The sequence below is a fragment of the Typopeltis vanoorti genome, chromosome 17 (assembly GCF_054136105.1).
Source record: "Typopeltis vanoorti isolate ZY-2024b chromosome 17, IOZ_Tvanoo_1.0, whole genome shotgun sequence".
Classification (NCBI taxonomy): domain Eukaryota; kingdom Metazoa; phylum Arthropoda; class Arachnida; order Uropygi; family Thelyphonidae; genus Typopeltis; species Typopeltis vanoorti.
Genome location: NC_143565.1, coordinates 52,427,565 through 52,453,921, shown reverse-complemented (window position 1 = coordinate 52,453,921; position 26,357 = coordinate 52,427,565). Strand labels below are relative to the sequence as shown.

At 34.9% G+C, this 26,357-nt stretch overlaps 1 protein-coding gene across 1 annotated transcript in view; it reads left to right on the top strand.

Annotated features, from left to right (window-relative positions):
* Nucleotides 1-26,357, top strand: part of LOC150097388 (protein phosphatase 1 regulatory subunit 21-like) — a 505,584-nt gene that overhangs the window by 211,381 nt on the left and 267,846 nt on the right. The window contains exon 10 of the mRNA XM_090407251.1: nucleotides 24,799-24,897. Coding sequence (XP_090263377.1) covers nucleotides 24,799-24,897 — 99 coding nt within the window. The remainder of the gene's footprint in view (nucleotides 1-24,798; nucleotides 24,898-26,357) is intronic.

The window sequence follows — 26,357 nt, the reverse complement described above, 5'->3', positions numbered from 1 at the left end:
TTTAATATATATATATATATATATATATATATTATATGGTACCTTTTAATATCTTATATATATATATATATATATATATATATATATATATATACCAAGCAATTTTATAAACTTGGTTTTAATCCTTTTTCCCAAGTAAGCAAACAAGCAGGTAAGTCAAGTTTGCCCCTGAAGTATTTTCTGGTCTGAGGCAACTCATGGTAAAGGTGGAGTAAGCTCTGATCACTTTCCTTAGTATCTCCCATAATGCAAAAGCACATCTCCTTGTGGACATGTATGATGCTATGCATTAAGGGAGGGACCACTACCCAAACAGGTCTCATCAGTGTAAGCCAGACCCTGAGATGCCAAGGTTGAAGTAATGCAGAACTTATAAATTTTACGTATAAACGTTACCACAAGGTGCTTTGACCTTATTAAATAAAAAATCTCAGGATGAGAGAAAGATGTAGCAAGTTTTTTACCTTGGATATACTATACGTTAAAGATACCAAGTAATTTTATAAACTTGGTTTTAATCCTTTTTCCCAAGTAACCAAACAAGCAGGTAAATCAAATTTGCCTCTGAAGTATTTTCTGGTCTGAGGCAACTCATGGTAAAGGTGGAGTAAGCTCTGATCACTTTCCTTAGTATCTCCCATAATGCAAAACACATCTCCTTGCAGACATGTATGATGTTATGCATTGAGGGAAGGGCCACTACCCAGGCTGTTTTCAACATTTATTGAGATCTCATCAGTGGGTGCCAGACTCTGAGATGCCAAGGTTGAAGTAATGCAGAACTTATAAATTTTACCTATACAAGTTGTTACACTTTTTTTTTACTGTTTTTGACACTGCCTTATATAAAGGAAAAAAAAATCTTGTAATGTATATTTATTTCATTTATATAAGAATTAGTATATATATATATGCAGAATTAATACATAGCCTTGATTCAGATCCAGATGTATCATCTTATTATACAATGTTACGATCATTTGAATTTGTCTATATATGTACAGACACTGCAGATTATTGTATTTATTTTGCAAAGAATCTTTAATTTTCCTTCCACCTGAAGCTCATATTCCAGTACATGTGGTTAATAGCTACAGAATATAAGCGCAGATGTATCTAGTCGTAACTTATTGTACTGCCCACATATAGAAATCTTCTAAATTATTAGTTTGTCTATATTGATTCTCTATATTTGTAACTTGCTCTCCCATTTTAAGTGTAGTTCTTGTTTTATATATATATATATATATATATATATATTAAAGATACCAAGCAAATTTATAAACTGTTTTAATCCTTTTTTTCAAGTAAGCAGACAAGCAGGTAAGTCAAATCTGCGCTTGAAGTATTTTCAAGTCTGAGGCAACCAGTGGTAAAGGTGGAGTAAGCTCTGATCACTTTCCTTAGTATCTTCCATAATGCAAAGCATGAGGATGGAAATCAATATTATATTACTTTATCTTAAATGAAAAGACATCAAAGTTCTCTATAGATGTTAGAGTTCACAGAGGAAAAAGTAGTGACCACTTCCTCATTAATATAAAATTAATATTACCACCTGAATGGCTACAAATAACAAGAACTGAAATGAAAGGTAAAATATTTGTATATAAAACCAGATTATACAATGCTATAAGAAACAAAGAATTAATCAATATTTAGATAAAATAAAACAAAATGAAGAAAGAGAAATAGAATGGCTTAATATAAAAAGATCCTGATATTTTAATTTAATAAGGTCAAAGCACCTTGTGGCAACTTGTTTAGGTAAAATTTATAAGTTCTGCATTACTTCAACCTTGGTATCTCAGGGTCTGCTCCCACTGATGAGACCTGAATAAAGGTCAAAACCGTGCTGGGTAGTGGCCCTTAATGCATAGCATCATACATGTCTGCAAGAAGATGTGCTTTCCATTATGGGAGATACTAAGGAAAGTGATCAGAGCTTACTCCACCTTTACCATGAGTTGCCTCAGACCTGAAAATACTTCAGGTGCAAACTTGACTTACCTGCTTGTTTACTTACTTGGGAAAAAGGATTAAAACTAAGTTTATAAAATTACTTGGTATCTTTAACGTATAGTATACCCAAGGTAAAAAAAACTTTCTACATCTTTCTCTCATCCTGAGATTTTTATTTAATAAGGTCAAAGCACCTTGTGGCAACTTGTATAGGTAAAATTTATAAGTTCTGTGTTACTTCAACCTTGGCATCTCAGGGTCTGGCTCCCACTGATGAGGCCTGAATAAAGGTTGAAACCGGTCCGGGTAGTGGCCCTTCCCTTAATGCATATCCGCAAGGAGATGTGCTTTGCATTATGGGAGATACTAAGGAAAGTGATCAGAGCTTACTCCACTTTTACCACGAGTTGCCTCAGACCTGAAAATACTTCCGGCACAAAGTTGACTTACCAGCTTTTGCTTACTTGGGAAAAAGGATTAAAACCAAGTTTATAAAATTGCTTGGTATCTTTAACGTATAGTATACCCAAGGTAAAAAACTTTCTTCATATATATATATATATATATATTTATAATCTAATCCTGTGGCTCCCTCTTTAAGAGGGTTGTAGCTGATGAACAGTCTTCTTCCATGCCTCTCTATCTCTTGTTTCTGTAAGATTCTTTTCATTTTGAATCTTTTATTCTTGTAGATAAGCTTATACGTTGGTGATACATAACTGTTAATTTTAAGGAAAGAACAACGTATATTATTATATTAACTAAATAACTTTAATTAATAGTTCCAATATTTCAGTAATGTTGCATTGCCATCTTCAGGGAACATAAAAATTAATGAAATGTGCACGCAGGCACAAACACTGATCAAAAATACATTGTTCTTTCTTTAAAATTAATCATTACTCACTTTTTTTTCAATATATATATATATATATATATTGAAATCTATATATAGAATATATATATATAGAATATATAGAATATATATATATATATATTCTATAATATTGAATGACTTGAACCGAGGTTAAAGTAAAAAAACTTTATTTGCACGACTAGTTTCATCTAAAACTAGATTTCTTCAGGTACACTAGTTTTAGGCGAAACTAGTCGTGCAAATAAAGTTTTTTATTTTAACTTCGGTCAAGTCATTCAATATTATAGAATATGTTATCAAACCAAATAAATCTTCCATTGAACATTATATATATATATATATATATATATATATATATATATATATATATATATATATATATATATAGTTCAACACTGAACATGAGGAAAATGGAATGATGTGGGCAAATATCATGATCGGGAATTAGACAATGAGACTTATTTGTGATCATGGTCAAACATAAGGTTCTACTAAGACAGAAGTGAATGAATTTTTTGAGGCATTAGAAAAGGCATCTGACACAATGAAAAGGAAAAGTTTGTCCTTTGTGGAGATGTAAACAACAGAGTAAGAAATAATTACCAGTCATATAGAAATATTTTACAAAAATCTTAAGAAAAGAGCAAAACTAATAATAGTGAAAAATGTCTGCTAGATTTCTGTTCAGGATATGGAAAACCATATTTCAACATAAAGATGTGCACAAATTCACATGGAGAGAAGACTCGAGAAATGAGAAAAGTCTCATTGACCATGTTATTGTTGATAGTGATTTTTTCCCACTAGTTCAGGACATGAGTAATACAGAGGATTTGAAATTGGAAGTGATCGTTTAGTTTTAAACAGGATAAAATTGAATTTATTCTTGAAAAGAAGAGTGTAAGAAAGTTTTAAAATCAACTTTCAGAAATTTGAAAACTAGAACCAAACCTTAGAGATTCATTGATAGACCCTGAAGAAAATGTTGATCAGCCAGAAGGATATGTGGTGAGGTGGTTTGCAAGAATAGCAAAATCAGAACTCCATGGTGTGGACGTGGGAAGTTAGAGTAAGTCAAGGAAAAGATGTTGTATTGAAAGTTCCTGGTAAATAAGTCAATGCGCTGAAAGAATACAGAAAAAATGTAACAAAGCAAAGCATTGTGTACAACTAGCTAAACTTAAATGATGGGAAAACTTTAGTAAGAACATGGAAAATTAATATCAGAAAGATAGCAAAATATTCTGGAGGCTATTGAAAAGCTTAGAAATGGAGGAAAGAGTGCTGTAAAAGCAATCAGAGATGATAAAGGTGATGTGAAAACTGAAGATGTCTGGAGTAATTACTTTGAAAGATTGCTAAATTAAATAAGCATTTATAGTATGATGGTAGAAAACACTCAACAGGAATGCAATTGGAAGTACATATTTATACTTGAGGTTAAAAATGCCATCAAAAACATGAAATATGGAAAGGCAGCTGGGGTAGATAATATTGGACCAGAAATGCTCAAATATGGAGTTCTGACTAGCCCTTCCTAAATAATTAAGAAGACCTGGTCAGACAGTAGAATTCCAGATGATGGAGTAGAGCGCTCATAGTGTATAAATCTCAATTCATCTATAAAAAGGGAAATGAAATTGATTGTAAGAACGAGAGGAATTTTCCTATTGAGTGTTCCTGGTAAGATTTATGTAAATATACTAGAGAAAAGGAAGTTAAGAAAAATTGCAAAAGGGAAGCTTGGAGAAGCTGGTTTCAGGCCAAATAGAGGTTGACAGGATCACCTTTTTACTTTAACACAGATAGTTGAGAAATCATAGAAATATAACAGGGATCTATTTAAGTTTTTGTAGATCTGGAAAAGGCATATGAAAATTAGATGAGACACAAGTGTACACATTATCCCCACTGTTATTCATCATCTCTGTGGATCACATTATGATGCAAAGTGGAATTAAACCTGATATCAAAATAGGAGGATGCTAATCTCGTGTATTTATTATGTATGCAGATGATGTTATACTCCAAAATAAATCTAGTATAAGTCTGTACTATTCCCTGACTATATCAAATATTTGGTGTAATAAATTTTTATGAAAAGCTGCATCCTATAAAACAAGTAAAACATTTCAGCTATTTAAGCACAATTTTTTGTGAAGATTGCAATTTAAATATGGAAATAAATAACAGAATTAGCAAAGCTGGTGTGATAGAAAAGTTAACTGAATAATGGAATAAGAGAAATGATTTAAAACACTAAACTAGCTATTATATTAAAAACAAGCATATTATGAAAGAACAACTTGACATTGTTAGCATTCAGGAATGTTAAGTGGTCTAATCTCAGGTGGTATTGTCACTTAAACAGGGGAGATGAAAGGATAGCAAAACATTTTTCCAAGATAGTAGGAAAAATACCCAGAAGAAGACCAATATCTAGGCAGATTGATACAGTACTAAGTACCTTAGAAGACAAAATATGACATCTGATAATATTCAGGTCTCAACAAATAACAGAGTAATTGGGAGGAAAATTATTTATAGGATTTTTTTCAAGTACTGCTATCATAAGTCCTGTCCCACTCCTCAGAGGATACATATCAGAAATGTGATGATGATGAAGTTGTACTTGTATTGAAGGTTCACAATTAAATAATTCACGTATTGAGTAAATTACTGCACCACCCAAATATGCAAATTCTATGAATTATTGATTATGTATATATATTTTTTCAAACTGATAGTTTTTTTTTTTTTTACATGCTTGTGGTTAGATTGGCAGAAGAAATACCATTATAGGTTTGATTCTAGTAGCTGACCAGAGGAACTTTCACTCGAGCTCTATTTTCAGCCTCCTTTCAATCTAGCTCATGTTTAGTGCTGACAAGTAGGATTTTTCTTCTGGAAACCCTGCAACTCAAAAAAATTACTGTATAATTTGCACTGTTTCATTCAGTAATACTAATCAAAGTTTGAAACATGAAAATAGTGACACTGTCTGTCATACTCTCATTTACAAATCATCAGTAACAGTAAACTCAATACTGGCTACCTATGGATTCCAAAAGTTAGGGCTGAAAGAGCTTCTCTTTCTTTCTTTGTAAAATGAATTAGAATTTGAAAAGAATTAGAAATATATTTAAGGATAGGATACATTCTTTCCCTTCTATGTGACTTTAATTTTGGAAGTGGGCACTTCCCATTGAAAAATAGGAAGTGCACACCATATTTCATGGCATATGCCTGCCTGATATGCAAACAGGAATTGTGACAGTTTCTTGGGAACTAGCAAAACATGAGATGATTCATCCCTATTCATCATGAACATGTTAATTGCATTCAAAGAGATATTATCAGATGATCTGAAAAAATACAAAAATTAAGAAACTGCTTACTTAATTTTAAGTAAGCAGCTTCATACATGAATATATTGCATAGAGAGTGGTGAATGATTGAAATGCATTGCTTGAGAGTGTAGTGTCTGCAGAGAAATGAATGTTTTTAAGGCATGATATGATGAGATGTGCATGACAATGGAATCTCCTCCATGAATTTAAAGATGATCAGTCTTTGACTCCATGGATGCCTGATAATAATAATAATACTTCAATAATTAAGTAATACTTACATTTTTGACAGTAGCTTACTGCTTATCATCATCAGGGAAACATCATACAAAAACCGGAAACTACAAATCTAAAAATACAAACATATATCTTGATGTTGCACATATGTTCAGTTAAGATTAATGTTTCAATGTTACAACTCACCAGCTACTGTTGAGAGTATTGACTTGTTTCAGGTGTTTGTATTGATGCATTTTTATTCATGCCATGCAAAATTTATACTTCATTTTGCTGCAGGTCTAAAGATGGACAACCAGATCATGATAAAATCTATGGCATTATTGCAGTTAAATGATCTTTACTTTCTTTTCATTGCAGCTGCTTAAAGGAACAGATTTAAATTTTTGGTTATCGTGGAAGGATATGATGGTGCCATCCCAGCTGACTTCATGAGACTTGTACAAAGTCTGAGAGACTTGGATTTTCCTGTCTGCAATTGGAGATGTCACTATGGTACTTCTTTCTGTATTTTTCCTGTATTTCATAAGACTGGCTAGTCTGACCAAAGTACAGGATGTTGCAACCACATCTTATTTCAGAGACTTCATGGGGTTTGTATGATGAGTAGGGATTTGGAAAATGTAGCAGCATATGATGTTTGCCTGAGTATGTAGAGAATTTGCCAAAAACCATTCATCAAAAGACAGTTTATTGAATCACATTTTATTGAAAGGCAATGGAAAAACATATACTTGCTTTGTTGATTTTCAGAAAGCATTTGACAGTATTGACCAGAAAGTGACATTAACAGTTCTGGAATCCTATGGAATTGATAAAAAAACTAATAGCTATATTAAAAGATGTTTATCAGAATGCAGTTGCAGCAGTTAGAATAGGTGATGATTTGAGGAAATGGTTTAAAACAAGCAGAGGTACTAGACAGGGAGACCCAATATCAACAAGCATTTTCCTTGCATATTTAGAAAGAGCAATGGACAAATTGAATGAAGATGCCAAAGGAATATCTGTACACAGAATGAGAATTAACAATCTGTAATTTGCAGATGACATTGTTATTATTGAAGAAGACGAAAGAGAACTACAAAAAGCACCGAAACTGTTAAATGAGGAAGGGTAGAGATTTGGACTTGTTATGAATTTGGAAAAAACAAAGACAATGGTATTTGGTGAGAAGAACATGAAACAAAAGATACAAATGGATGGAACTGATATAGAAAATGTAGAACAATTCACATATTTGGGAAGTAAACTGACATATGACTTGGAGTGTAAAAAAGAAATAAAGATCAGGATTGCAAAGGGAAGAACAAATCTGAAGGCCATGGATAACATATGGAAAAGTAAAGTGATCAGTCTGCAAACAAAACTAAGAGTACTGGAAACATGCATCTTCAGCGGTGTACTGTACAGATCTGAAATGTGGGTAATAAATAAGGAATCAATACAAAGAATTGTGGCATTTGAAAGAACTTGTTACAGGAAGATTCTAAGAATAGGATGGGTACAGAAAATCAATAATGAAGAGCTCTATGAAAATACAACCAAAACAGAATCTAATGCAGAAGATTATTAAACAGAAGCTGCAATTATTTGGACACATCTGTAGAATGAGTGAGGACCGGAAGAGAAAGACATTTATGTTTGGTATTTTGGATGGTTTAAACAGAAGAGGTAGACCACACAGAGAATGGATAGACGATATAAAAGACTGGTGTGGAATGGGTGTACAAAAACTGCAATACTGTGCACTGGACAAAGAAAGGTGGAAGAAGATAGTGAAACAGGCATCAGACATCAACGGGCAGTGAGCCCATGGTTCGTGATGATGATGAATGGATAAACAATTAACTGATTGGCAATTCATTAAAAAGAGAATTTTTTTACATCGAAAACCAACAATTTATCAAAATTAAAAATCTTTGAATGAAAGCTTCACTGAGTCATGAGGGGTATGTTTATCAAAAAATAACTTGAATTTTTATTGGATTAACTATGATGCTGTTGAAGCTTACCTATATAACTCCATTGCTCAGCCAGTATAGATGAAGCCCTTTGGTCAGAAAGACCTGGGTACAATTTCCATGCATGACATGAGGAACCTTTATCTGGTCTCTTTCAACTAAAGGTGAGTTAACCGGTCTCATATGGAGGTGGAGGATTTTTTCTCCCAGTAACTTGGGAGAAAAACTTGGATTTTTCATCCCTCAAAATAGGCAAACCAGTCCTGTGAACACGCACACAACTATAGTCATAAATACTTATGGCAAGGAAGGCAACAGGAAACCACCTTTATTCATAATCTCCCTGGTAATGCTGTAACCCTCTCAAAATAAGGGAGGCCACAGGATTAGGATGTTTTATGTGGATGTATGTGTCAAGTTTTTAAGAAATATTCATCTCGGTTTATGAATATACTATGTATTTTACAAGGGAAAAGATTATGTAAAAAATAATAAATATTTATTCAAGACCAAACACGGAACTTTTTCCAGTCACTTATTTTAGGCATCTGTACTGTGCAGATGTGTGTAAGGAAATAAAATCTTTCCATTTTGAAAAATATAGGTAACATTTTTCCTCCTCTGGCTTTTTTGTGCTTAGACTGTAGTCCATGGTACATCAATGGAGGAGTTCAAAAGTGCTTACCATTAAAAATAGTTGTTGGAATTTTTTCTGCTTGGTTATACTATAAATTAAAGATGCCAAAAAATTATATTCTTGGTTTAATTCTTTTCCATGAGTTATCAAACAAAGTTTGCACCTGAAGTATTTTCAGGACTGGGCAACTCATATATAATAACTAATGATTTCACATCACTTGCCTTAGTATCCCATAATGAGAAGCACATATCCTTGTGGATGTACAGTGCATTATGGGAAAGGTAACTACCCAAACTGGTTTTGACTTTTACTAAGGTCTCATCAGTGGGAGCCACACCCAGAGATGATACCAAGATTGAAGTAATGCAGAAGTCATATTTCCATATATGAGTAGCCAAAAGGTGTCACCCCTTATTTTTTTGAGCTTCACTTTTGTAGCAGTTTAGGTCCTTATCAAGTCTACATCTCAAGGGAAGCAAATATTGTTCATTAACCTTCCTATTGGTCATAATGATAGGTATATCTGTTGATGCTGATTTGAAGTTTACATTTCTAAATGGAGAATAGTATTAGATTTTATTTTAACTGAACTATAGTTTAGGATCTCTTGCAGAATTTTTTTCTTCATATGCATAGCATCTCTCATAGAATTTGTTTAAAATTCTAAATAAAATAAAAAGTAAATTACAAAATCCTCTAAAATTGTTTTTATTTTCATTCTGATAGGATGTAATTTTTTTTTGAGCCTTACTTTTGTAACAGTTTTGATCCAGGTCAATCCTGCCTTAGCAATTTATTAATTTTTTATGATAGAGTGACATCTGAGTTGGACAAAGGAAATGGCTACACAATGGTACTTCTGGATTTTGCTAAGGCTTTTGAGAAGATACCCTATAGAATACTGTTGCGCAAATTGGAGCAGATGGGGATGGATATTAAACTGGTGATATGGATAAGAGAATGGCTCAGGGAGAGAGACAAGAAAGTGGTGTATGGAGGAACAGAGTCCAGGATGAGGCAGGTGACCAGTGGTGTGCCCCAGGGCTCTGTGCTTGAGCTGTTATTGTTTAATTTGTACATAAATGATATAGGAAATGGCTTAAAGGGAGATATTCAGTTGTTTGCTGATGATGCAAAGTTGGGTAACGCAATAAAATATCAAACTGATCTTGAGCGTATGCAGGATGATTTAAATAAGTTGGCAAAATGGGAAAAAAAGGTAATGGATGTCAGTTCAATGTGGAGAAATGTAAAGTTATGCACTTTGGGATTAAAAGATTACCAGCTGTATACTACATTGATGGAACGGTACTCCAAGAAATTGATGAGGCTAGGGACTTGAGGGGTGTTGGTGAATAGGGAGATGAAGTTCAGGGGACACATTACTAAGGTGTCCAAGATTGCACATACAATTACTTGGTTATTGAGGAACACACTAACATCCAGAGATAAAGAGGTTATTATTCCCCTTTATAAGGCGTTGATACTTCCACATTTGGATTACTGTGCTCAAGTCTGGTCACCTGGATTCCTTGGAGATGAGGCTGTGGAGAGGGTTCAGAGGAGAGTGATTAAGTTGGTGAGTGATGTAAAAAATGCTCCCTACATTGATAGATTGAGAGCTTGTGGATTGCAGAGGTTGGTGGATAGTTGGAGAAGAGGGGATATGATAGAAACATTTAAATTACTAAAAAGTTTTTATAAGATTGATACAGGGGAAATGTTTCAGCTGTGTGATAGTGATGGAAGAACATAAGAACATGAGGTCATTCCTGGAAATTAAGGAAAAGTGTGGTTAACAAGGATGTGAGAACAAGGTTTTTTAGCTGGAGGGTGGTGAATGAGTGGAATGCCTTGCCTGACTCAGTTGTAAGTTCTTCGTCTGTAAATGAATTCAAGATATTGTTTTGATAGTTTGGGTCTGTCGACTCCATGGAGTTACTCATAATAATAATAATAATAATAATACATCTCAAGGGAAGCAAAAAATTATTATTCATTAATCTTCCTATTGGCCATGATGATGGATATATCTGTTGACACTGATTTGAAGTTTATGGTACAGTTAAAATAACATGGATAAGAAGTCATGATTTATCTCTGTTGTGAATATGACGATCCTTAACACTCAGGAGAACACTTAACTGGATAAACTTGTATTCATAGTTGTTTCTCAGAACCAGTGTTGCTGAAAGCAAGAAACTAGAAAGTTTCTGAAGTTTCTTACAGTATTCAGAGTAGCTCTAGACTGGCTAAATGCATATAATATACTGTATTCTTATATTTGTAGTCCTTTAATTGTAAATTATAATTATCAAAGAAAGTCATTTGGCTTCATTTCATAGTGTAAAATAGAGGATATTAAAGATCCAACTTTATTTTAAAGCCAAACATTTGCAGAAAAAGGTTTGCCTTTTATTAATGCTTTTGATAAAGGTTTCACTGGTCTGAAAGCTGTTTTGAACTAGTTGGTTGCTCTTTTAAAAGTTTCTGCCTAATTTCTGATGATAACCTATCACTTTGAAACAGCTGTCAGGCCAGTGAAACCTTTATCAAAAACACTAATAAAAGGCAAATATACTAATACCTGGGAAGCTTGTGTCTTAAGTGGTGCAAGTTAAGGTAACTGCAATGTTGAGAATTGTATTTTCATAAGTTTTCTGGTCAAATTTCCAAAACTTTCAAAGTTTCACTATGTATTCAGCTTTCAAATGAAGTTGGATATTCAATATCCCATATTTCTATATATAATTATATTTTGTGTCAATGGTAGGACAGAACACGAGAGGAATTTCTATACCAGAACATGTTTCTTATAATCAATGAAAAGAAAAAAAAATCTAAAAGCAAGTAATTGTAGAAAGTTTATGAAGTTTCTTACAGTATTCAGAGTAGCTCTAGACAGACTAAATGCATATAATGTACTGTATTCTTATATTTGTAGTCCTTTAATTGTAAATTATAATTATCAAAGAAATTTGCAATCACTTGTTAGGATGCTGTGTGTTTGTGATGCATTTGCTATTAAAAGCGAGAGATTTGTGGGTATGAGAAAATGATGAGAGAGTGTGTGTCAAAAGTGTTAGGAAAGTGAGTTTCAGGAGTATTTGTATCAAAAGGGAGATGGTAGAGTGAATGTTTATGAAAAAAATGTATGAAAAAGCATATATTCATGCATTTTCATGCAGATAAAAAAAATTGAGAATATAATCGACAAGTCCATATTTTATTTATAGATTTTAGAAAAGCATATTAGTATTCATTAAAGAAGACCTTTGGGAAGTATTAAAAGAACTGGGAATACCTCATATATTTTTAATCAAAATTTGTATCACTGACAACCAAAGCATGGTATTGGCTAATCAAATTAGATCTGGACTTTTTGATATTAAGACGGGATTGAAGAAAGGAGATGCCCTTCTCCCATCCTTTTTAGCTTAGCTTTAAAAAAAGGTATTCAAGAAACTGTAAGAAATAACACAAGCAGAACAGTAATATTAGCATATGAATGATATATGCCTAGTTTGAGGAAAAAAATGTGCAGATATCAAAGTAATATTCAGAAAACTCAAACTTTCTATTTAAAAAACTAGGATTAAAAAGCAGCCAGGAAAAAACTGAATATTTAAAAGTATGTAGAAAAATCATATTAAAGGGGAAAATTACCAGTTTACCATCTATAATCTAAAATTTAAAGGTGCACTTTCTTCAAATATCTTAGGACATTGATTACTCTAGATATTAAAAGTAGTACAGAAATACAAGCTAGAATATATGCCTCCAATAAATCTTATCATTCATTTCATCATTTGCTATTTTCCAAAATTCTGTCAAGCGGAGTTAAAGCAGAAATACACAAGACAATCATTAGACCTATTATATGGAACAGAGACCTGGAGTATAACAGATCAAGATGCAAAAATTTTGCAGATTTTTGAAAATAAATCCTCAGAAAAGTCTATGAACCTGTAAGAGATAAAACAAAAGGTGAATTGCGAAGAAGACAAGAGGTATATGAACTCTATAGATCCCCTACTTCTAACTGATGAAATCGGAGCTTGCAGATTGAGATGGCTTGGACATGTGAAATGAATGGGTTACAAGAGAATGGCTAAGCAAGCATTCAAGATGAGACCTGATGGAAAGCGAATTGGAGAAAAGCTGCAGCAGTGCTGGGAGGATAACATCCAAAAAGACTAACCTGAGATGGGACTCCTGGACTGGACTAAAAGGGTTCAAGATAGAAAGGAAGAAGTTGGTACTTGCAGCAAAGAACCTTAGAGGTTCAGCAAGCTAAGAAAGAAGAACTCATGCTCAGCAACCCATTTGTGTTAATACTACCTCCCCCCCCCCAAAAAAAAAAGTATTGTGTACAATAAAGTTATCTAGAAGTTGCAATATAAAATTATTAAGGTTGATCTAATCCAGAACCCAATGGTAAATAAATGGAACAAACTGTAATAAGAAATCCTACCAACAGGTGAATGGTGGTACTAATTTTATTAAAATTATACAATACAATATTGACTATAAAATAATGTATTAACATGGTGATTTAATTTAATCAATAACAAATATTTAATGTGGGGAAATTTAATATTTTATTTTCCATAATTTCATAAATTAAAAAAATTCAGTTATCTGTTATTCATCTACTACCAAACTTCCTTCCACTTAACACCAGTGGTAAGCATACCTCTAGTTAAGAAACACTGACCTAAAGTTTTATGTGGTATTGCCTCCAGCTAGGGAAGATGTGCATGTAACGCAGGAGTCACGTTAAAAAACCTGATGCAAAAATAGTTTAACATGGGTATGTTTTCTCACCAGTATGATGATATAGTAGTTGTAAGAAAAATCTAGAATACCACATTAAATATTTGTTTTAGAATTAGAAGTTACATAATGTTAATTTAATATCTTAAAATTTATTCTCTAAGTTTGGAAAATCAATTTTTTTAAGAAATGAACATCAGTAGAGATGGTATAATAGGTGTTCAAAATGTCTCTTTTTATTTGATAAAAATTATCTTTGCATCATAATAATGCTTGTGTCATTCATTCTATCATTAATTGGTCATTTTGAATGTAGTCTGCAAGATTCAAAATTCTCTGGTACCCATTCCTGTCATTCATCCTTTTGCATGTTAAGATATGTTTCCCAACAACAGTAAGTATATAGTCAGAGTGATTGGTTCCTGTCAAGTCTATCTCATATATTTACTGAAAACTAGCATTGAAAATTTATTTCATCTGCTGCATCAGAACCACTCATATGATCCTTATGAGCATATCATATCATTCATTCCATTTTGAGTGCATTACAGTGCACAATTTCATCATTGTTTTACTTGACTAAAGCACAATAAAATAAAATTAAAGATATTCTTTTATTAATTCTTAATCCCTTATGAGTAATACATAAAAATTACAGATAAAATAAAATATTATTTTACCCACATAATATATTAAACAGAAGTTAATCTTTACCATTTTTTAACAGAAAACATCAAATCAAAACTAGAGAAAGAAAAATAGTGGACTTTTTATTTATTTAGCATCAATGAGACTTCTGCTGCTGCAGAAGTCTCATTGATGCTAAATAAATTTTATTTTCGCTACTAGTTTCATCTGTAAGGTTATTCCTATTACGAGACTTAACCAAGTTCATCACTGAAAACAATGATTCACAAGAATATGTGGATGCAAAAATGGATAGTAATAATGTTACAAGGGTTTTTAAACAAAAAAATTTTCTGGAATAGTATTCCAATTCCTTAGTACCTCATTTTCCACACTTCTCTCTATTACTCCCATCTCTAATTGCTCCTTTTCATTATTTTCCAAGTCAACTCTGAGGTCAACAAATTTCTGTCTCCAAATTGAGCTACCTTGAAAATCAATCAACTGCTTTTCAAAATCATCCTTATTTATCCACGAAAACATCTGCAAGTTTAATTCATCCAGTTTTATAGTGTCTGGAAACTTAATGAATTTTGTAGTCTCTTCTAATTCTCTGAACTTAACAAATCTTAGAGAGAACTGCTCAACAGTTGACACAATGACATTTAAAAATAAGTTTTGAAGACATTGGTAGTCTGTTTTGTCATCCTTTTGGAGATCATTGATGTATTTCTTTAGGTTTGGAGAAACATTTAAGGTTCAAGTCATTTAAATGTTTGCAAAAAATCTGCAAAAAAATATCACTTTACAAAACCCACACGATGTCATACATTTCTTTATAAGATTTTGATTAGTCAAAAGAGATTTATCTCATCCAGTCATTCAACAAATCATTTCAGAATAAGATCTCGACTAAGCCAACGAACATTATTGTACGTTATTAGTCCTTTGTACACTGAATCCATCTCATTCAATAGATTCTGAAATTGTCTTTTATTCATAGCACATGCAAAAATGTAATTAACAACCTTGGTTACTGTTTGCATCACTTCTTGAAGTTCCTTTAGACCAGCTTTTGCACATAAAGTTTCCTCATGTAATGCACTGAAAACCTATCAGAAGATGCTGGATATGTATTTATTTATTTAATTATTTTTAAGGTGAGCCCTGGGTTGCATGCCGGGAAAAAGTCGTTGTTGTGCCACGTTTGGCACTCGTGCCAAGGGTTCCCCACCCCTGGTCTAGAAGGACTGACAGCCAAAGCAGTTAAGAAACTTTCTGGCAATGTCTTTGTAGAAACAACATTCCAAAAAACTGCTCAGTGCTATATTAATGGATGGAATACCAATAACAGTTATACCCATAAAACATTCAATTCCTGTAGAGGAGTGATCTCAGAATGGGATCTTCTAGATGTTCCTGATGAGATGTTCAGAACTAAAATTCAGAGCATGACAAGTTTGAGATGCATCCTGATCTATAGGGATGGTCAGCTGGTTCCAACCAGAAACACCATTCTTACCTTTGATACTACTACCTCCAATATCTGTTAAAGCAGGGTATCTCAATTGTCCTGTTAGACTGTATATTTCTAATCCACTAAGATGCTTCAAATTTCAGAATTATGATACTCAAACTGTCTGACATGGCTCTCTGCTACCTGTGCCTGATGTGGTAGTGAAGGGCATGATAACCAGTCTTGGTCTACCGAGAAAGCTAAATGTGTAAACTGTCAGGGAGATCATCCAGCATGCTCCTGTGCATGTTAGAAGTGGAAAGATGAGAAAGAAATACAAAAAATAAAAACAGAACAAAACATATATCAGGGTGCAAAAAGAAAGTTAGCCACCATCACACCTGCTCTGAGATCCTCTTATGCTGAGAAAGTAACAATTAAGAAAATTTCAACAGCAACTCAAACTTGTATGTCTATTCCACCATTTGATAATTTCACCATACCTGACCTTTACAATTGTGACTGCTTTTCTGTGATTGTGAGTCCATCAATTGTACAATGTTATGTTCCCACTCTGAAAATGGTTCCATTCGATGAAAACCTACTTATGAAAAAAATTATGACATTCACCTAAAGACCCTTCCATAGAAAAAATGGATACTTCAGTATCCACTGTAATCAGCTTGGACATACCCAGTTATCCTGACACATCTGAAGATGTATTGGATATTTTTCCAGAGAAAGAGATGGACACTGGTCATCCATACTTCCCAAAATCTAATGAAAATACAAACATAGTAAGGGCAAGTCCTCAAACTCCTGGAAGCCAGACAAGTCTACAAAGCCTAAACAATAGGAAAATTTTTTACAATGGAACTGTCGTGTGTTTTGTCAGAATATCGATATCAAGCACTTGTTTGATATCACAAACACAGATCTTTTTGCTTCTGTCTGTAAGAAACATATTTAAAACCCAGTGAGAAACCTACCTTCAGGAATATCACTCTTGTACACAAGGACCAAGCTGGAGATGGTTCTGCATATGGTGGTGGTGTAGCTATTCTTGTGGACAGTCATACTTCTTTTCATCATGTTCAGCTTAATACTGCTCTGGAAGCAGTATCGATTCCCCTGTCTGGGGCTTCTAATTATAGTATGCTCAATATATTCACTGCCAGACTCTGAATTAAATGAAATAGAACTCAATAATCTCATAGTGCAATTGCTTGGTCCATACTTTTAAGTGACTTTAATGGATATAACACTCTGTGGGATAGTGCCAACACGAATAGACGAGGTCGTATCATTGAGTAAATGCTCAACAACCATGACCTCTCCCTTGTTAATAAGAGTGTAAATATATTCTTCCATATGCCTACCCACTCTTATTCTGATTGATCTTACGATCTGCTCCCTCTCCATTTTTCCACTGCTCACGTGGGATGGTGATGAAAACATATACGGAAACATTCATTTTCCTCATATCTGCACTGTCTTCACAGGAATGATGTTCTCCTACATGGATGCCCACGTGGAAAATGGACCACGCTGACTGGAATACATTTTCCCATCTTCCAAAATTTAATACTGAAGCAGTGAAGTGTGTCGCAGATTGTATTGTCCATGCAGTGCAATTCCAAAAACATCATCCTAATTTCCACTCCATCTGCAGCTTTGGTGGAACCCAGAGTGCCAAACTGCCAGAAAAGATCAAGATAAAACATGAGATATATTTCATAGATATCCCCACAGCATGTTATGTGAGGGTTTCAGAGTCAAAAACAATCCTGGATTAAATTTACATCATCAATTAACCAAACAACCAGTATAAAATCTGGAAGATGAAAGGTAGATACAGAACACACAGTTTGTCCACCTTAGAACATAATGGATGTACTGTTGCTGATCCCAATGCTATTGCAGATACTTTGGGAGAAAACTTTGCCTATCCTCCTGATTTTTTTTTTAATTTTGAAAGAACAGCAAGAGAAATGCAGCTAAGCTTTTGTATCAAGGGAATTGAGTCATACAATCAATCACTTGTTCAGAAGGAACTAAAAAGAGTGTACACTTCTCCTCTTTCATCCTAGTGCAGTTGGCCCTGATGATGTCCATTGTGAGATGATAAAACACTTCCTATCATCTTCTATGGGTCTCTTACTATACAACAGAATATTTATAGAGGAAGAGTTTCTGGATTTTTGGCATAAGTCGATTATCATTGCTATCCAAAAGCTAGGCAAGGATCTGGCCCAAGCCAACAATTATTGACCTATTGCTCTGACTAGCTGTCTCTCTAAGGTTTTGGAAAAAAACGATAAACAAAAGGCTTCTCTGGTACTTAGAAAGCAACAAACTTATTTCCAGCACAAAATGTGGCTTTCTGGACACTGATCAACCTTGGACCATTTGGCCTGTTTCATGAAATGAAACAGGCCAAATGAATAATGAAACATGTATAAGAGACACATTCTTGAAACGAGAATATGTGGTTTCAGTGTTCTTTGATGGAAAAAATAACATAGCCTGGAGATAAGGCATATTAATTAATCTTAAACTGGGGAGTGGGGGGAGGGTACCTTAATGTTTTTATTAAGAACTTTGTCTCCAGCTATGTGTTACAAGTCCAAGTTGGAAGCATGTTATCTCAGCCATATCAAGAATAGTGGGGGTTCCTCGAGGCTCTCTTAAATGTGATTCTCTTTGCTATTAAAGTGAACTCAGCTACCGCACAGCTTCCCACAGTAAGCAATTGCCTTTTTGTTGATGATTTCAGAATTTACTGTCACTCATGCAGTATGAGGATCATTGAAAGACAACTTCAACAAGCATGACAAAGAGTCCATGATCATGTCGCATCATGGGCTCTTTGTCGTGCATTCAGGTTATCTGCTGAAAAAACCATCTGTGTTCACTTCTGCCAGAAATGCATTCTCCATCCCATTCTTTAATCAGAATTGGGTATTATCCCTGTAGTTCCAGAGGCCAAGAGTCTTTGGGACTAATCTTTGATAGAAAGCTAACTTTCTTTACACAAATTCATCATCTTCAGGATAAGTGCAAAAAAAAAAAAAAAAAAGCATTGAACACTCTTTTCTCTACTGAATTTGGTGCTGATCAACATTCCTCCGTGTGCTTGTACATTCAAAGCTTGATTACAGGTCTGATGGTTGATTACACACTCTGGTGGTTGGACTTAATCCATCACCAGGGTATCAGATTAGCTACTGGTGTTTTTTGCATCTCGCCCATTCAAAGCCTTTATGTTAAATCAAATGAACACCCTCTATCACTTAGATGAAAACATTTCTATCTTAATTATGCCCTAAAAATCAAGTCCCTTCCAGATCATTCTATATGGACTAGTCTCTTTTCTCTATGTTGGGAGATCCTGTATCATACACATCAGACTGCCACCTGTCCTTTTTGGCATGCACATTAAAGAGGCTATGGAAGCTGTTGGCATGAGTGTTGCCAACATTACTTGTACCAGACAAAACAGCATTCTTCCATGGTAGGCTTACACCCTCATCCTGCAACCTCTCAATTTGTCATTTCCAGAAGTCTAATACCCCATCATATGTCTACCTTCAATTGTTCAATGCACATAGAGCAGCCAACTCTGATTCCTTGCCCATCTATACCATTGGTTCAAGATCAGAGATCTCTGTTGGCTGTGCTTTTATGTTTCCTAACATTACAATCTCCATCCAGATTCCACCCAATTGCAGTAACTATACAGTAAAGTTCCATGCCATTCAGCTCACACTGTGCATATCAAAGAAAATCCCTATCAAAAGTGTATAATTTAGACCAGGGGTGGAGAACCTTTTTAGTATCGAGGGCGAAAATTGCTAATTTAAAAACTTCCACGGGCGACTGGAAAATTTTAACTCTTATATATAATGTGTATGTAGTGTGCTGATGTACATACGAGTACATCAGCAAAGGGATGAATTGAAATAGACTTGTGGGCGAAATTTCGCCCATGGGCGAGGGGTTCCCCACCTCTGATTTAGACAGACTGAGTTCTTTACAGTTTATCTCCTCTCTTGTGTATAATCCACATCCAGTGCTTGGTGAGGTTGCTTCAACTTTTATACAAAATATTTGTTCCCATAATTTTGATGTTCGGTTATGTTGTATTCCGAGCCACATTGGAATTAAGCGAAATGACATCGCAGATGCAACTTCTAGATCAGCTTATACTTTCTAGACATACTTTCAACAGTCCATTATACTGACTCCTTTCTTTTAGGCTTGCACGGTGATCTGAATGCATTTTTGGAAATTATGGAGACAACTACCATGTTTGAATAAAAACTTTAGTTTAATATTACTAAAATTTTACGATTCGATGTTTCGACCTTTATGTCAAAGTCATCTTCTGGAGCGTACAAATATACACAAGAAACAAGCTATACTACAATCATACTGGTTCGTTAAAGACACTGACTAACCGCTACCACAATTGTTGGCCTGACCTCTGGTGGGAAAAAAAAAAATTATACATCAACGCTAGAGTCCTATTATTTGTGTTGTCTACTATATACATATATTAACATCATTCCAGCCAGTTTGAGTGGAATGGTTTCTAATACTAGCGGATTGGCTAGAGTCCTGACTTATGTTGAATCTTTCATATTAGGTTGGCTGAATGTGTGCCATCCAGATCCTTGGAATTTTCATACCATCTTTATTGTTGATATTTGGGTGGTTTATCAGGATTTCGCAGGATTATTTAAATTTTCTTTCGTACCATGTTTTTGTGCGGTGTAAGGAGCAGGTGCTTTTCCAGTTGATTTGGTGTAAGGTGTTAAGTGCATGGTCTGAGAGGCCTGCTTCACCATAATGGTTATATTTAATGTGTCTAATGTGTTCTTTCTTGCATATAGGGATTGTCCGTCCTGTTTCACCAATGTACGGTAAGTTACAGGTGCAGCGGATGCAATAGACTCCAGGATGTGCTAATGGGAGGAGAGGATCCTTAGAGGAGCTGAATATGGTTTTAAGTTTAGTGGGTGGTTTAAAGGTGGCATTGAGGTTATAATGTTGTAGGATTCTGTTGATTTTTTCTGATAACCCTTTAATGTATGGGATGGCTATGGTTTTACTGTAATCTAGATTCGTTTTTGTTGTGGTTTTATACAGTATTTTATTGACAGTATTTTTGTTATAGCCATTGTTTATGAATGTGTCACTAATGATTTTTAGTTCTTGTTTCAGGGCTTGCTGGTTAGAGCAAATAGTTGTGGCTCTGTTTTTAAGGGTGTTTATGACTCCATATTTTTGTGCTGGGTGGTGGTATGAATTCGCATGTATGTATTGGCCCGTGTGTCGGTTTTCGGTAGACCGTGAAGGATAGACTGCCTGAAGGAAGACGTGTAACTAGTGTGTCTAGGAACGGGAGCAAATTTTGGTTTTAGATTTCGATGGTAAATTGTATGCGTTCGTGTTGTTTGTTTAGGTGGCTGAGGAATGTGTTTAGCGTTTGTCGCCCGTGCGGCCAGATCGCGAACACGTCGTCAACGTATCTGAGCCAGATTGTTGGTCGAAGCGTGGCGGAATCAAGAGCCCTTTGCTCAAAGGTTTCCATCCTTTTTGTTGGGTATATGTATATATACCAAGAAAACCACACAGAACAACCTGACTAAAACAGAATTAGCAGCAATTAAATCATTAAAAGCCAAACAAAACATAATAATAACGAAAGCTGATAAAGGCAGTGCCACTGTTGTCCTTGACAGGTCAACATACATACTGCAAATGAACCAACTAGTAGCCGATAACAACACATATAAAATGGTAAATTATAACCCAACAAAAAGGATAAAGGACAAAACAGAAAAACTACTAAAGTCCGTCACTTCTTGGCCACCAGACATAGTTAAAAAAACTCAAACCCCACTACGCCCGCCCCCCCCCCCAGAATATATGGGGTTCCGAAAATACACAAACAAAATGTGCCGCTTCGACCAATAGTGGAAGGAATAGACAGTCCCAATTACCACCTAGCCAAGAAATTAGCGGCAACACTCAAAGAATTGGTAGGTTATTCCCCCTCCTACATAAAAAACACACAACACTTTATAAACAAAATCAAAAACATAACACTCGACAAAGATGACTTATTAGTGAGTTTTGACGTTTCTGCCCTTTCCACTAATGTCCCCATCAATGACACAATTCTCCTACTACAGAACAAATTTCCACCCGACATTACGGCCCTCTTTGCCCACGTACTAAAGTCCGGTTACTTCGTGTGGCAAAACAAATTCTACCTACAAAAGAAAGGTACAGTAATGGGCCACCGTTATCCCCCCCCCCCAATCGCGAACTTCTACATGGAAACCTTTGAGCAAAGGGCTCTTGATTCCGCCACGCTTCGACCAACAATCTGGCTCAGATACGTTGACGACGTGTTCGCGATCTGGCCGCACGGGCGACAAACGCTAAACACATTCCTCAGCCACCTAAACAAACAACACGAACGCATACAATTTACCATCGAAATCTAAAACCAAAATTTGCTCCCGTTCCTAGACACACTAGTTACACGTCTTCCTTCAGGCAGTCTATCCTTCACGGTCTACCGAAAACCGACACACGGGCCAATACATACATGCGAATTCATACCACCACCCAGCACAAAAATATGGAGTCATAAACACCCTTAAAAACAGAGCCACAACTATTTGCTCTAACCAGCAAGCCCTGAAACAAGAACTAAAAATCATTAGTGACACATTCATAAACAATGGCTATAACAAAAATACTGTCAATAAAATACTGTATAAAACCACAACAAAAACGAATCTAGATTACAGTAAAACCATAGCCATCCCATACATTAAAGGGTTATCAGAAAAAATCAACAGAATCCTACAACATTATAACCTCAATGCCACCTTTAAACCACCCACTAAACTTAAAACCATATTCAGCTCCTCTAAGGATCCTCTCCTCCCATTAGCACATCCTGGAGTCTATTGCATCCGCTGCACCTTACCGCTGTAACTTACCGTACATTGGTGAAACAGGACGGACAATCCCTATATGCAAGAAAGAACACATTAGACACATTAAATATAACCATTATGGTGAAGCAGGCCTCTCAGACCATGCACTTAGCACCTTACACCAAATCAACTGGAAAAGCACCTGCTCCTTACACCGCACAAAAACATGGTACGAAAGAAAATTTAAAGAATCCTGCGAAATCCTGATAAACCACCCAAATATCAACAATAAAGATGGTATGAAAATTCCAAGGATCTGGATGGCACACATTCAGCCAACCTAATATGAAAGATTCAACATAAGTCAGGACTCTAGCCAATCCGCTAGTATTAGAAACCATTCCACTCAAACTGGCTGAAATGATGTTAATATATGTATATAGTAGACAACACAAATAATAGGACTCTAGCGTTGATGTATAATTTTTTTTTTTTTTTTTTTTTTTTTCACCAGAGGTCAGGCCAACAATTGTGGTAACGGTTAGTCAGTGTCTTTAACGAACCAGTATGATTGTAATATAGCTTGTTTCTTGTGTATATTTGTACGCTTCAGAAGATGACCTTGACATAAAGGTCAAAACGTCGAATTGTAAAATTTTAGTAATATTAAACTAAAGTTTTTATTCAAACACGGTAGTTGTCTCCATAATTTCCAAAAATGCATTATACTGACTACATCCAGTTATAAAGTCAAAGTTAATTGTCCAATGGCAATACTCCTAGCAGGAAACACTGATGAACAAATTGCATGCGATTAAGTCTGCAATTAAGCACTGGCAGCCTAGTCACCATAGGAACAGAAGAGAGGAAGTTGTTCTTGCTAGGCTCTTCATAGGTCACAGTCATCTCACACATTCTTATTTACTGAGGGTTGATGACCCACCTCTGTGTGGGAAATGCAGCAACCATCTTACAAATAGTAATATTCTGGTGGAGTATATGCACTTCACATGAGAGAGAAATGATATTTTTACTTATCTGGCTGAGCGCCATACACTTGGACACATGGCATGACATTTTTAGATATTTACAAAAAAATTAATTTATTCAAAGTCATTTGATTATGGAATTGTTTATATAGATAACACATTGTAGATACTCAATATATACATTTCTACATACCCTTTATTTATACATTTATCTTTTTATAACTTGGTATATATATTTTAAACTATTCACTAATTTATCTTGTAACTATTTACCTATCAGCACCCTGTGTACTGCTGTAACCTGTATCCTGGTGCAGTATGACTTTTGCTATCCTTACACCATAAAATCCCAAATCAAACAATCAATCCCATGAGAATGCAAAGAACAGACTTTGTCACTCAATGTTCGATTCTTACTTTCTCATGTTACAACAATTATTAAGCATCAGCTAGGATACTGAATGTTCATTCAAACATGGATGGACTGGCAGTTGGGAATTTAGCTGTTGTTGAGTTCAAAAATAGCCCATCAGATTTGGAACAGTTTCTTGAAACTATTCATATTGTAATGGTAAAATGCTAGAACTAAATTCCTAGAAGCTGTTACAAATCTGAAAAGCTATTTTTGCAGTCAACATTTTCTTTTGTCTGATCTCAACAGTATGGCTGAAGTAATAATTTACCCCCAATTTTTATGATCTTGATAGGCATAGCAGTAAATGAAAAAAAATGCATGATTTTTGACATTTTCTTTGGTAATGTATTTGGCACTTAATCCATATTATTTTTCATTTGGCAAAAAAAAAAAAATTATTTTGTTTATCTTTTTAAATGTTTAAAAACTTTTGTTTAGATACTTTTTAATGCCAAAATAGTAGTGGTGATGATTTAAATTAATTTTTATGATATTTTTATTGTATGTTAAGTTTTGGAATGTTTAAGATTTATTGAAATGTTACAGTTTGGTCAGTATTTACATGAAAATGCTCAATACCTACGTGCAATTGAAATAGCATATGAAGAATTTTCATCAAGAATTTGTGCTGACATGGCATCATGGGTAAGTAATAACTCCATTTTTTTTTTGTTATTAGTTATTTATTGTTAATTAATTTATCAGTTCACTTAAGAGTCAAAGCTAAATAGCTGGGAGGAAACCTTCATTATAGCCTGCAAGAAATGTGGAGAAAACTGACTCAATATCCATTAGTTGTGGAAAGTTTTTCCTCATGGTTACAATGTATACCAGATTAATTATATTCTTTAAATTATATATTTAGTTTAATCCTTTATCCAAGTGTAAGCCAACAAAGTTTGTGCCTAAAGTATCTTCAGGACTGGGGCATCTCATGGCAAAGGTGGACTAAGTTCTCATCACTTTCCTCAGTATCCCATAATGCAAAGCACATCTCCTTGTGGACATGTATACTGCTATGCATTATGGGAAGGGTCACTACTCAGACCAGTTTTGAGCTTTATTGAGGTCTCTTCAATAAAGCTCAAAACTGACCCAGAGGTGATACTAAGGATGAAGCAATGCACAACTCATATTTCCATTGCCAGTTGCAAAAAGGTGTCACCTTATTATTAAATTACTCTGGATTAGAGAAAGATGTTGGAAGTTTTTCCCCACTTGGTTAGACTACAAATTATATAATTAGTTTAATCCTTTATCCAAGTGTAAGCACAAAGTTTGGGCCTGAAGTATCTTCAGGACTGGGGCAACTCATGGCAAAGGTGGACTAAGTTCTCATCACTTTCCTTAGTATCCCATAATGCAAAGCACATCTCCTTGTGGACATGTATACTGCTATCCATTATGGGAAGGGCCACTACCCAGACCAGTTTCGACCTTTATTGAGTATCACCTCTGGGTCTGCTCCCACTGTAGAGACCTCAATAAAGGTTGAAATCGGTCTGGGTAGTGACCCTTCTCATAATGTAAGGCAGTATACATGTCCACAAGGAGATGTGCTTTGCATTATGGGATACTAAGGAAAGTGATGAGAACTTAGTCCACCTTTGCCACGAGTTGCCCCAGTTTGAAAATACTTCAGGTGCAAACTTTGTTTGCTTGCACTTGGATAAAGGATTAAACTAAATATATAATTTATAGTCTAACCAAGTAGAAAAAAACTTCCAACATCTTTCTCTAATCCAGAGTAATTTAATAATAAGGTGTGACACCTTTTGGCAACTGGCATATGGAATTATGAGTTCTGCATTGCTTCAACCTTAGTATCACCTCTGGGCCTGGCTTCCACTGAAGAGACCTCAATAAAGGTCAAAACCTGTCTGGGTAGTGACCCTTCCCATAATAGTATCACCTCTAGGTCTGGCTCCCACTGAAGAGACCTCAATAAAGGTCGAAACTGTCTGGGTAATGACCCTTCCCATAATGCATAGCAGTATACATGTCCACAAGGAGATGTGCTTTGCATTATGGGATGGTAAGGAAAGTGATGAGAACTTAGTCCACCTTTGCCACGAGTTGCCACAGTCCTGAAGATACTTCAGGCC